General features: G+C 55.2%; 1 protein-coding gene across 4 annotated transcripts; it reads left to right on the top strand.

The window, feature by feature from the left end:
* Positions 1-780: 780 nt before the first annotated feature.
* GALE (UDP-galactose-4-epimerase) lies at positions 781-13,109 on the top strand. Of its 4 annotated transcripts, none has more exons than XM_084652227.1 (11): positions 781-978; positions 6,738-6,864; positions 6,987-7,102; positions 7,846-7,959; positions 8,995-9,171; positions 9,803-9,916; positions 10,033-10,099; positions 10,259-10,344; positions 11,013-11,090; positions 11,355-11,469; positions 11,846-13,109. In XM_084652227.1, the coding sequence occupies exons 1-11, from the start codon at positions 880-882 to the stop codon at positions 11,899-11,901; spliced, it is 1,149 nt and encodes a 382-aa protein (XP_084508353.1). In that variant the 5' UTR covers positions 781-879; the 3' UTR covers positions 11,902-13,109. The 4 variants fall into 4 exon arrangements, with proteins under 4 accessions (XP_084508353.1, XP_084508355.1, XP_084508354.1 ...); XM_084652229.1 differs by having other exon boundaries at positions 822-978; positions 6,715-6,864; XM_084652228.1 differs by lacking the exon at positions 781-978 and adding an exon at positions 3,696-4,557.
* Positions 13,110-13,117: the final 8 nt, after the last annotated feature.

The raw sequence follows: 13,117 nt of genomic DNA, 5'->3' as shown, positions 1-13,117 counted from the left end.
CACTCTTAAACCTCTCTGCAGCTCCATGGAAATACAAAATCTCTTGTGACCCAGCAGAGGGGTTAGGGAAAAACCTAGCTGGGGCTCTTTGCTCAGGCCAGGCTGATTTGTGGTTTAGAGATTTGGAGGGCACGCTCTGGCAGTGGGAGTGGTTGAGGTTGCTCTTTGCCTTGCTCTCCTGTGACTAGGGGCTCAGCTGTCTAGCTGCCAACCCTCTAGGACTGTCCTGGAGTCTCCTGGAATTGCATGATCTTTTAACTAAAGATCGTCATGTGATGAAATCCCCAGGAATACTCCAACCAAAAACTAAAAAAAACACGAGTCCTTGTGGCACCTTAGAGACTAACAAATTTATTTGGGCATAAGCTTTCATGGGCTAGAACCCCCTTCATCAGATGTATGCAGTAGAAGATACAGGAGCAGGGCTAAATACATGAAAGGATGTGGTTTGCTTTTCCAGGTGTTAGGTCAGTCTAAGGAGATAAATCAGTTAGCAGCAGTGCTGAGCATGCAAGGCCCAGCTGCCTCCCCATTTCAAAGGGGAGGCTGCAAAAATCCCGAGGCCAAGCCCTGGGGGCAGGACAATGGCCTGACCCCAGTTCTGAGTGCAGTACTGCAGGCTACCACCCCCTTCGAAGGAAGGAATGGTTTCATCCAATTTCCCCTTCTTGTCCCCCCCCCCCCCCCGTAATAGCTAGGGTGGTGTGGTCGAAGCCCTTTCTCGCCCTCCACAGCTAGCGATGGTCTGAACCAATCTGTAGCTCCCTTCCCCGTGTCCCTCCGCGCCCCGGGCCAAGTGGTTTGATCCAGAGCTCCGCGTTTGGCTCGTTTTGGCCATGTCGCGCGCCCGTACCGTGGGGGCGGGAGTGACACGTTCCCATGGGGAAGCGGCTGCGTGTCCCTGAGGCCCGGGGCGGGGCGTCTTATCTTAAAGGGGCCGCGCCCCAGCGAGAGCCGGGAAGAGCCCAGAGGGCTGCGGTGAGTGACCCTGCCGGGGACGGGAGGGGCGAGGGCTCAGCCCGGGGGCCTCGCCAAATGGGGGGTGCCGCCTAGTGCGGGGGTCGATGGGGGGCATCCTGGCTAGCGTAGGGGGCAATGGGGGGGTGCTGGCGAGTGGGTGGGGGTCAGGATCCTGGCTAGCGTAGGGGGCAATGGGGGGGTGCTGGCTAGTGGGTGGGGGTCAGGATCCTGGCTAGTGTAGGGGGCAGTGGGGGGGGGGTCAGGATCCTGGCTAGCGTAGGGGGTAGTGGGGGGGTCAGGATCCTGGCTAGCATAGGGGGCAATGGGGAGGGTGCTGGCTTGTGGGTGGGGGGCAGGGATCCTGGCTAGCGTAGGGGGCAATGGGGGGGTGCTGGCTAGTGGGTGGGGGTCAGGATCCTGGCTAGTGTAGGGGGCAGTGGGGGGGGGTCAGGATCCTGGCTAGCGTAGGGGGCAGTGGGAGGGTGCTGGTGACTGGGTGGGGGTCAGGATCCTGGCTAGCGTAGGGGGCAATGGGGGGGGGTGCTGGCGAGTGGGTGGGGGTCAGGATCCTGGCTAGCATAGGGGGCAATGGGGGGGTGCTGGTGAGTGGGTGGGGGTCAGGATCCTGGCTAGCGTAGGGGGCAATGGGGGGGTGCTGGTGAGTGGGTGGGGGTCAGGATCCTGGCTAGCGTAGGGGGCAATGGGGGGGTGCTGGCTAGTGGGTGGGGGTCAGGATCCTGGCTAGTGTAGGGGGCAGTGGGGGGGGGGTCAGGATCCTGGCTAGCGTAGGGGGCAGTGGGGGGGTGCTGGTGAGTGGGTGGGGGTCAGGATCCTGGCTAGCGTAGGGGGTAGTGGGGGGGTCAGGATCCTGGCTAGCATAGGGGGCAATGGGGAGGGTGCTGGCTTGTGGGTGGGGGGCAGGGATCCTGGCTAGCGTAGGGGGCAATGGGGGGGTGCTGGCTAGTGGGTGGGGGTCAGGATCCTGGCTAGTGTAGGGGGCAGTGGGGGGGGGTCAGGATCCTGGCTAGCGTAGGGGGCAGTGGGAGGGTGCTGGTGACTGGGTGGGGGTCAGGATCCTGGCTAGCGTAGGGGGTAGTGGGGGGGTCAGGATCCTGGCTAGCATAGGGGGCAATGGGGAGGGTGCTGGCTTGTGGGTGGGGGGCAGGGATCCTGGCTAGTCGGTGTGGGAGTCAGTTAGTGCAGGGGTCGGTGGGGGGAGGCTGCCCCAGTAGAGTCGGGCCCCTCCCAGAGCACTGACACCCCTGGTGAGAGAAGTGGGCTCTTGGGGTGAATTCGAACCCTGCTCCTCCGCATCCACCGCTGCTACCAGGGCATGGGGGGCGCGGGGCCATCTGAGCAAGGGGTCCGGTGCTGCCCACGCTGCCTCCCCGAGGCACAGCGAGAGGGGCTGAGCCCTGGGAACACTGGCTGCAGCCAGGCCCTTTCCAGGGAGGCTCCGCTCAGGGGTCCCCTCCCAAAGCACAGACCCATGGCAAAGGCCATTCGCGCCTCATACCCGCTGTTCCAGGCCAGCAAGGGGCTCAAGGTGTGGCTGTCACTGACCTTCCCATATCGCCTCCCGGAAGGCAGGCTCCGGTCCCTCTAATCAGCCGGCACAGTCCTACTGCCTGACCACGTGGCCCCATTCACCCCACTGCTGGACAGGGAGCCTGTTGGTCCTGCTAGGCAAATTAGTTTTGTTCTGTCCCAAAACAGGGATTTAGGCAGCGGTAGCATTTGCCATCCCCGGGTCGGAGGGGTCAGTAGGTTCCAGCTCAGTCTCCCAGCACAGCTTAGAGGGTGATCGCCTCCCGCAGAGGGAACAGGCTGAAAACCTGCTTTGGACCCTAACTGAGCTTTTGTGGGTGGTTGAAGTGGCAGGGTGGGCATGCCTGGCTGGGTGCGAAATACAGCCAAATAATAATAGGGTTGTTAGAACCCCCAGGCGGGTCTGGGGCCTATAATGGAGTTAGACCCACAGAGTAAACAGGACCAGCTGGCACAGGATACACCCATGAGGGAGCAAAGGGCCCTGTTGTAGCTTTGCTGAGGGAGGTTTAGTGGAATGTGTAGGAACTCAGGCAGTCTGGAAAGTGACTTGTCGGTAGCCAGGTATAAATGAGAGCTTTTCATACAGCAAGAAGATAATTGAATTGTGTGGCAGGGAGAGGAGGGTTCTGTTCAGGCAGGTGGGAGAGAAAAACAGAACAGGAGCACACTGAAATAATCCTTTGCCCTGTTCTAAGCAACAGAGTTCTTTACAAACGTTAACAAAGCTTCAGAACACCCCGGGAGGTAGGTACCCTTATCCCATTTTACACATGGCGAAACAGAAGAACAGAGAAGTTAGGTCACCTGTCTAATTCCCACAGAGAGTCAGTGGCAGGGCTAGGAATCCCTATTCCTGGGCCCCATATTCAACTTAAGTTATGTAATCAGAGGATTTGGTTTACATGTTTGGAGGTTTTTTTTTTCTTCCCCTTAATTCATTATATAGCAACATAAGCAAAAGACTGTCCTCTCCATGCAGCTGACTGCAGACGGTTCAGGTTTCCCTGTTACTCTTTTACCCATTTCCTCTTTCCTGGAGAGGTTTGCTGAAGGTGGAGAAAGTACACATGGCAGGTGGAGATTTGCATTTGTCATGTGCTGTACCCCCTTCCTCCCAGCAGCTGCGCCCATTGAAAGCGGATGCTGAGCTCACGTTTCAGACCTTTCCTGTAAAACGACTTAGAAAAAGAAATCAAATCAGTCTCCTACGTGAGGTGTCAGCCTGAAGGTTCCAGTCCTTGTTTTGAACTAGCCCAGCATGCAGATGTGATGCCTTAGGCTTAAGTGAGTCAATAAGCAAGAGTTTTGTACAATAGCTGGTAGCTCAGGATTTCAATAGCTGCTTGGTTCCAGCTCATAGTCTGTGATGGAGGCTGGTGCCTGGATTTACGTTAGGGATATTTAAACACCCAGATGCATAGAGCAAAGGGAATGGCTTTGGGGGCTAGCCGTCCCTCTCACTGGATAACGTACGAGCCTCCCATCAAGGGACTGTACAACCTAATAAAGCAAGGGATGCTAGTAATCCCGTAATTGGTGCAAAATCCATGCCAGTGGTGGTGGTATGTGTGCTTAGGTGTGTGAGGAGCCTTAATCTGGATAGTTAAATGCTGTCTGAAAAGCAGGGAGAATGGGAACTGCCTTGGAAGGGAGAGCTGATAGCAGGGACTCAAGCTGTGTTGCAGAGCCGGAATTGCCAGGTGCCCGTGAGTGCTTTACACACACCTGAGTCAGGGGCAGGCCCTGCGGGTACATACCTCCATTAGGGGCCTCAGACGATAGCTGATTGGACTGTGCTGCTAGGCCCCGGGAGGGGAAGACCAGGCCAGACCTCGAGGTATTTCCTGGCTTTAGCCCATGCAGCCTCCTTTTACTATCAGAGTCTGTATGTGGGGCCTCCCGCTGTCCAGCCCCGAAGAAAGTGGATCTGTTTGTTAACAGAGTCCATTGAAGAAGGAGCCCCTTGCATCACTTCCTGCTCAGGCCTTTCCCGCTCCCTTGAGAGCAGCAGGACAGAAGCCTCCTTGAGCAGGAGGAATGAATCAGGTAGGCGGTGCCAATTTGGCATCAGGGCATTTACAACTAAACTGTGGGCACTTCCGAGCGGCCTGTGTGTGAGGCAAGGCTGGAGTGTGTTTCCTGCTGGCTGGCTGTTTGAGACCGCACAGACAAGCAGCTAATGTTTGTTCTTGGGTAAAAGAGGGTGGATCTCCCCATAGACTTAGTCATTCCCGCCAGGTCAGAGACCTTCCCAGCTCCAGCTCTCTGGAGCCTCTTTTCCTGCGGGGACCTGGTGGAGGGCATATAAAGGACTCAGACTCCTTTCCCCAATGTGGAAGGTAACCTTTGACTCCTAAGTGAGACCGCTTGAATAAGCTACACCCTGAAGAGTGGGGGAGAACAGCTTCGCTGGCAGCCCCTCTGCAGAACCTACTCTCCCCACTTCAGAGAGAAGAAGTGATTTGACTCTGCTGCCTCCCTCCTCGAGATCCCCCGCTGGCTGCTCAAGGAAAGAGCCTCTTCCCCCAGCTGGCCAAGGACCCTCAGCTGGGTCCCTGCTCCTCTTGTAAGGCAGGGCTCTCTCTGCAGTGAAATGAGCCAGGGCTTGTTTGTTTCTTTGGCTAGATACAGAGCAGGTGGTTTGCTGTAGTTCCATAGTCCCTACCTTTTCCATTCTGGATGGGGCTAACCTGGGTGTAGATTTATGCTGCTTTTCTCCCCCCACCTGGGGCTGGAGTCTGTCAGGGCCAATCCTGCATTTGTGGCAGGGTAGGGCATCTGGATGTCTACCCGTGCTTTGCTGTCTGGTTCACTTGCATGGCAAAGAGCTTTATTTTTCGGAGCTCATCTGGTCTGGCTCAAGCTCTAATCCTCCCTTGGCGACGCCCTTGTTGGCTGCTGTGGGACTGGTGGTGATGTCAAGCAGGTGACTAACCTCAGAATGAGTTCATGTTCATGCGAGGCAGCATGTGCTAGTGGTCTGAGCACAGGATGGGGGAGCTAGGAGCTCCTGAGCTCTAATCTCAGACCGATACTGACACATCATGTGATCTTGGGGAAGTCTCTGCCCGTTTCCCCATCTGCAAAAAATGGAAATAAATCCTTCTTCGCAGAGGTAATTATGAGCGTTTGCTAAGTGCTTTGGAGGCCTTGACATCTCATAAACCCTCTCCCTCAGGAAAACTCCACGCAGGTGGAATTGCTCCCAGGAGGAGTGTTTTTCAGATTTCCATGAGGTTCTCACATGTGCTTAGTAAATGTCTATCTAACTGGTCCTGAATGTTCTGCTCAGTTCTGGTGACCCCCCCCTTCCCACAGAGGCCACAGCAGAAATCAGAAGGGGCCCAGAGGTGGGCGATGGGAATGATCAGGTCATGGAAAGAGAACCTAACACAGGGGTCTGTAAGTTGATTTTCAGCGGCACTCTGCTGCCAGCCAGGATCCTGGCCCCGCTCAGCCCGCAGCCAGCCTGCTGCTGGTCTGGGGTTCCGTCGGGGGGGGGGGGTCCTGTAAATGTAAAACTTATTACTGGCATGTGAAACCTTAAATTAATGAAGACTTGGCACACCACTTCTCAAAGGTTGCCGACCCCTGGCCTAAAGATTAGGAGTGTTTAGTTTTGAGAGAGGGGGGAAAACTAAAGGGGACATTATAGAAGAATATAAATCAAAGAATGGGCAAGAGAAAGTAGACCAGGTGCTCCTATTTACCCTTCCTCATAGTATGAGAACAAGAGGGCCATCAGTTACATTGTGAGGCAACACAATTAAACCTGAATCCATTTGTACATGATGTGAAATTAGCCTGTGGGACTCCTTGCCACTAGGTATCAATGATGCCAAGATCTTAGTAGGGTTCAAAAAAGAACGAGCTGTTCCTTGGATGACCATTCCAGGGGACTGGAGATAAACCCTCACAATTCAGGGCATAAGACAAGCACGAAGGGCCAGATTTTTAGAGGTATTTAGACGCCTAACTGCCTGGGTTAGCGAGTTACCCTCTGGACAGGTCACACTCTTCAGTGATCTAGAATTGGTCATTGTCAGAGGTGGGATCCTGGCTAGATGGACCCATAGGTTGGAACTACTAAGGCAATTCCTTTGCTCCCTCTGTCTAATCATTTCTAAGGTTCCTGTCACTGCAGTGTCCGGCCCCCAAGATTGCCCGTTTCATGCCATTCTCTCCATTTGTCATCCCACTCAGTGGGTTTTCCCGTCCCATCTCAGGCGAGGATGGCAGAGAAGATCCTTGTGACGGGTGGAGCTGGGTACATCGGCAGCCACTGCGTGCTGGAGCTGGTGGAAGCCGGCTATATCCCTGTGGTGATCGATAACTTCCACAATGCCATCCGAGGTAATGCCATCCCTGGGCTCTGTCCTGTCATCCTGTGGCCTCTGGTGACCCTCAGTCCCACTTGAGTGCCCATGGTCAAGGCCTGATCTCTCCCGGCGTTACAGAATAACCTGTCTCCCCAGGGGGAGATGCTCTTCCCGAAAGCCTACAGCGTGTGCAGGAGATTGTGGGCAAGAAGATTCTTTTTCAGGAGCTGGATATCCTTGACGAGGCAGCTCTGCGGGATCTCTTTCAGAAGGTGAGCACACTGCTGGGGAAGGGGGGATATGCATTTCCTGCTGCGCAAGGTGCTGTGCTGATGGGGAAGCTGTTTGGAACAGGTGCCGAGGGCGCAGGATGGTATTTCTAGACCGGAGCAGCGAGACAAGCAATTGCATGGAACACAGGGAGGCTTTAGGACTGGTCAGAAAATTCTTTTTTTTATTTCCCCTCATGGAAAATTTCAGCATTTTTGGCAATAAATCAAAAACTTGAAAAATTCCTGCCAGAAGCAGGATGCAAACCAAAAATATGGCTTTGGGACTGTTACAGCAGGGCTTCCTGGTAGTTTGGATGCTTCATGTCCCTGTTCTCTATGGGCTGGAGGCATACACCTCTCTTGACACACAATAGTCTCCCTTCTTGCTGGCTTGCCATAGTGCACCATGGGAGATGTAGTCTGGCTGGGGAACATGGGCCATAGAGAAGAATGGGAGCATGAGGCCCCTGAACTACAACTCCCAGGAGCCACTATGGTGGTATTTCCAAATCAAAATTTGGAGGTTTTCAGGTGTTGGGGTTCTTTTGACCAGAAGTCGAATTTTTCTGTGGAAAGCAGACACTTTTTGTAGAGACATTTTGTTTAGTCAAAAACCCAGTTTTCTGTCAAAAAACAGTTTTGACAGAAAATTTCCAACCAGCCCTAGGGGCTTTTTGCTGGTGTCATTAACCCAAAGTTCTTTCCCAGCCGTCACTGACACTTGCCCTCTTGTTTCCTTGCAGCACCATTTTTCAGCTGTGATGCACTTTGCGGGGCTGAAGGCCGTTGGGGAGTCTGTTCAGAAACCGCTGGACTATTACAAGGTGAACCTCACAGGGACCATTCGACTGCTGGAGGTAAGTAGAGCTCTTGAGGCAGGGCACTGGAGTACCCAGAACAGCCCCAGTGCAAAGGGCTCAAAGGCACAAGAGGCTGGGGGTTCAGACAGACCCTGTGGGGAGATCCCAGGGAGCAGTGTGTGTGCCCCACGTAGTGATCATGGGGAGTGAAGATCCAGGGAGTAAGCCCAGCTGTGGGGGTAACCCTGTGCCCTCTATTACTTAGAGTTCCAGGCAAGTAGGGGCTCATGCAGGCTGACACCTACCCACATACAGAATTACAACAAGGGGGTATCAGCTGCATACAGGAGAGCAGAGGAGAAAGCCTGGAGGGTAATTAGTGTGAGAGAGGGGGAGGGATGGAAAAACCCTTCTTTCTGCCTGGGAAGAACCCTCAGGATCTCTTCCCCCAGTTCACGGTCAAATTAGTATGCTTCTTTAGACTGTGACCTTGGCCTGCTGTAGTCAGCGGTGCTGAGAAGGTGGTTTCTCAGGAAAGCCTAAGCACTGCCGAGGTGCAGTGAGTCAGTAGATGGCTCTTCCGAGTCAGAACTGACCCCAGCATGGCACTAGGGGGCGCTGTGCCATGGATGAGATGCAAAACCAAGGTTCTGGTTGAGCGAGATTATTAATGGTCCCCAGCATCAATAACGGTTGGTAAGAGTCAGGGTGTTAGTCCCAGTTTAACCCAAGTTACATTTTGAAGTTCTGTTCTGCCTCCCTAAATTCCCCCAGTTGTTTCAGTTGGCAGCAGCATTCCTGACTTCCTGTCCAAAATCATTTACTCCGTGTTGGTGGGCACTGTTAAAGAGCTGCTGAGTTTCACCCCAGAGGTGGCTGCATTTCAGTGGTAGGTGGTCTAGTACCCAGATGGGTTGGCTATACATCAGTTTGTTTCATTCCCTTTATAAAGGGCTCTTTGCACACGTGCGCTGTTGTTAGTGGGCAGTTCAATACTCGCTAGCATGGACGTAGAGCTACCCGTTGCCGAGCACACGGGAGAGGCTCTCCCTGTGGCTCGACACTGGACGGGTACCTGCTTTCCCCTCTCAGACAATGAAAGCACACGGGGTGAGGGACGTTGTGTTCAGCAGCTCGGCCACGGTGTACGGAGACCCTGCCTACCTCCCGCTGGATGAGAACCACCCGGTTGGGGGCTGCACCAACCCCTATGGCAAATCCAAGTACTTCATTGAGGAGATGATACGAGACCTGTGCAAGGCTGAGAAGGTAAGAAGCACGCACTCAGCCCTGTGCACACCCTTGAACTGGGGAGACTGGGAACCCAGTAGGTTGGGCTTCCCCTCAGCTGGGATCTAAGTCTGAAGTGTCTCCCCAGCACTCATGGCCCCCCTCCATACACAGATCTCCTCTAGCCCCTGGGGAAGGGGATCAGCCACTCCTGCAGCACTGCTGAAAACCTCCGAAGCCCCAGCTCTGCTCATGCAGAGGAGTTAGGGGACACACACATACTGGCCCCCTAATGTGGAACCCACGAGGATTGGGATCTGGGGAGTGTAGAAGCCAAGGCCTTTGCTGCTTCTGTAGGGAGCAAACTGCATGGGGGGTTAATTCTCCATTGAGTGACCCATTCCCAGCGATGGGTTTCCCCAGGGGACTAGGAAATCTGGGCCTTCTGTTTCCCACCAGAACTCTCTCAAGGCTTGGGATATGGATGGGAGATGGGTAGATGAACCAGGCAATGTTCACACATCTGTGTTCATATTCCAGGGGTCCTTTGAACAGTGGGTGGGGGGAATGGCAGGGGGTGCTGCATGAGCCATGAGAATCCTAGCGGCTTCCTGGGGCCCTGTTTGCGCTTCCTAGGCAGAGTGTCTGAGCGGCACTGTCTCTCTCCCAGGACTGGAATGCCATTCTCCTCCGGTATTTCAATCCCATCGGAGCCCATGAGTCAGGAAGAATCGGAGAAGATCCCCAGGGAATCCCCAACAATCTGATGCCCTACGTTGCTCAGGTATGAGCAGACTTGCAGACTGTCTTTAACTAGCGCTCTGTGTATGAGCCCCTGTACGGGTTCCCTTTGTGATTCACACGAGCAGACTGAACTCACAAGCCTGTTCCCTTGTGCAGGTGGCAGTGGGGCGCCGGGAGTACCTGAGCGTCTTTGGGGATGATTATAAGACAGCTGACGGAACAGGTGGGCTGGCCAGTGTTTCTGGCTTATCTTAAATCCTGTTAGGTTGGATGGTGCCTGTTAAATCGGGCTCCCTGTGGCCCAGGATGACTAAGCTGCCTGGTGCATTCCCGGCAGCTCCATAACTGATCTGGTTTTCATTATTCTCCTGTTTCCTGGCAGGTGTCAGGGATTATATTCATGTTGTGGATCTAGCCAAAGGCCACATCGCTGCTCTGAAGAAACTGAAAGAAAATTGTGGCTGCAAGGTAGGAAATGGCTCTAATCCAGGTGTTGGGGATTAGCAGACATTAACGTGGGCTCAGCTGAACCAGCTCCTTCGGCCTGAGCCCCCATTCCAAAGTAGGGGCTGTCGCCCAAGGGGAATTATATACACCCCTAGCGCTGTGTGATTATAAAGGCATTTTGACCTGCTCCCTCTCGTGGGCAATAATGAGTAAGGCACCTTATCTGTGTGTTAAAAGAGTCTATAGTCTGTTGTTAGTGCCAGGGGTGGGGTTGGACAGGGCCCAGCTTTCACATGTGGCCCCTGAATTTGGGAGCCCACCTGGAGCCAGCTGGGCCCCAGCGTTCGGACAGGCAAGCGCCCACAGCCTCGGTTAGCTGCAGCTGCTCATCAGAAATCAGGCCCCATTAGGGTGACCAGATGTCCCGATTTTTTTGGGACAGTCCTGATTTTGGGGACTTTTTCTTATATAGTCTCCTTCTACCCCCCTCACCCCCTGTCCTGATTTTTCACACTTGCTGTCCGGTCGCCCTAGCCCCCACTGTCTCAAGCTGAGCTCCCAGAAGTCAAGGGCAATTTGAGGGTGGGGCCTGGTGCTGTAGTGAAACTGGAGGGCTGGGCTGCTGTGGTTGGGTGGAGCCCAGGCCCTGAGCAAGGCCAGAGCCAGCAAGTTTCCTGTCCTACTTGCAGATCTACAACCTGGGCACAGGCTGCGGTTACTCCGTCCTGCAAATGATCAAAGCCATGGAGAAAGCATCAGGAAGAGAGGTACGGTGCTAACCCGAGGCCTTACCCAGCCCCCTGGCCCTGCCTGAGCAGCGCTTTCAAGGCTGTTCTCTAGCTCTTTCCAGAGCATCTTTGTCCCCCTTACGCTGGTAAAGCAGCAGCCAGGGCAGCTGTCCCTGCTTCCAGCCTGTGGCAGGTTGTTAGCTACATGGGACTGTGCTGCAGTCGGGGTCCCCCCCCACCCAGCCCCTCATGTGGTGAAGTTCCGGGACGGTCGTCCCCCCTGACATGTTGCTTTCCTTTCAGATAAAGTACAAGATCACTGCGCGGCGGGAGGGGGACATCGCCGCCTGCTACGCTGACCCCGCCCTGGCCAAGCAGGAGCTGGGCTGGAAAGCTGCCTTCGGGCTGGACAAGATGTGTAAGTGCAACCCCCCTGGGCTTGCTCTGACCTCCCCTCACTCTATCTGGGCCTCCTCTGGCCCCTCCCAGTGACCCCTGTGGGGAGGGGGGCGTGCAGGGCATCCTTCAGTCTTATGCCCATTTATCCCCACCCCCCCTTTAGCTCTTGCCAAAGCTTCTTCCTTGTCCCGGTCCCTGAGCTGCTGCTCGGGGGAGGCTGGATGAGAGGCTCCAGGGCTTGGTGCTAAGCGTCCCTGACACACCTGCAGGAACTAGAGGGTTTGGCTCAAGCCTGTTGCATTGAGCCCGGAGTTACAGCCTGCAGCCCTCTCCCCCGCTGGCTTAGTCCAGCCTCAGCAGGTGCCGCAGCCTGAGTTTCTCTCCCTCTCTTGCAGGTGAAGATTTGTGGCGGTGGCAGGTGCAGAATCCCACAGGCTTCAGCAACAACTAGAGCGTCGGCCCCGGGGAGCAGCCAAGCTGGGGCCGGCCTGCCAGAGCCTCAGCCCCCAGGGAGCTGCAGTTGCTTTCTCTGCGGGGGTGGGCCGGCCCGAGTCGTACCGGGCCAGTGAAACTTTCCCACCTTTTAACCAGGAGCTGACTTTTCTCAAGGCACGGGGCCATCAAAAAACAGTCTGGGCCCTGGCCTGGCCTCGGGGAGGGGGAAGCCCCCGGCCCTACAGCAGCAGAGGGCTGAGCAGACCCCATCCACATGTAGCTGCTGGGCTACATTTAGCAGAACTTTAGCACAGTTTAAAACATCGCAGCACGATTCAGTGGAGTCCCTCCGAGCAGGAACAGAGCCCACCAAGCTGTGCTGGGCTCCAGCGCCAAGGGGCTTACTCCCTCACTGCCCTGAACGCAGAGATGGTCACTGAGCAAGGGCCCTTCCCTCTTGCCTACCTCACAAGGACAGGACACCACACGCACTCTGCTGCTTCCCAGGGGCCAGGCCATGTCTTCAGCATTTTCGTATGTACGAGCCCATCCTGCCCCTGTGGTCCTATTTCCCCATGTGTGGGAACATCTTCCCCACTCCTGGGGGGGCGGGGGGGGGGGTTGTCTTCCACCTTTGGGGCTTGTGCACTGCCTTTTCCCTTGCCCCTGAAGCAGTTTGCTCCCTGCCTCAGTTCCCTCACCCTTGCCTGGAGGGGCCCAAAGGAGATTTTTATTGTGTCTGTTGGACTCAGGAGCCAGGGCCTGGTGCTTACGAGTCTGTTGGGGCAAACTGCCGAGCTAGCTCTGTGGCGTTCAACGGCCGGGCGCGGCTTAGTCCATCACTCTTATGGGACAGAGTGTGTACATGACGGGAAAGTCGCATTCCCAGCCCTTTGTGCCTGTAGACGTTTACAAGCTCACTCAGCAAGTGGCTGCGGCAGCTACTCGCTTACAGTCGGACTCACCGAAGCCTGCCTGGGGCAACGGTTTGTTTTCCTAGCTCCTGAAGATTTTATTTATTACAGAGAACGCTGCGAGCGATCTGGGGACATGGGCCAGTCTGTTCCGCTTGCACTTCCTACAGCTCATAACTGATGCTACCAAAGGCTGGGGTGAGATTTTGACTTGCCTCAGGGGCCAGCGCGATTCAAACTAGTTCCCACCGTAGAGAGGAGGTGGCGCTGGGCCCCTGTATCTCGTTGCATTAAAGAGACCAGCTCAACATCTTGGAA

This window comes from Lepidochelys olivacea, assembly GCF_965140295.1.
Source record: "Lepidochelys olivacea isolate rLepOli2 genome assembly, chromosome: 19".
NCBI classification, from domain to species: Eukaryota; Metazoa; Chordata; order Testudines; family Cheloniidae; genus Lepidochelys; species Lepidochelys olivacea.
Note: the sequence above shows the minus strand (reverse complement) of the source record. Positions and strands in the feature narration are given on the sequence as shown.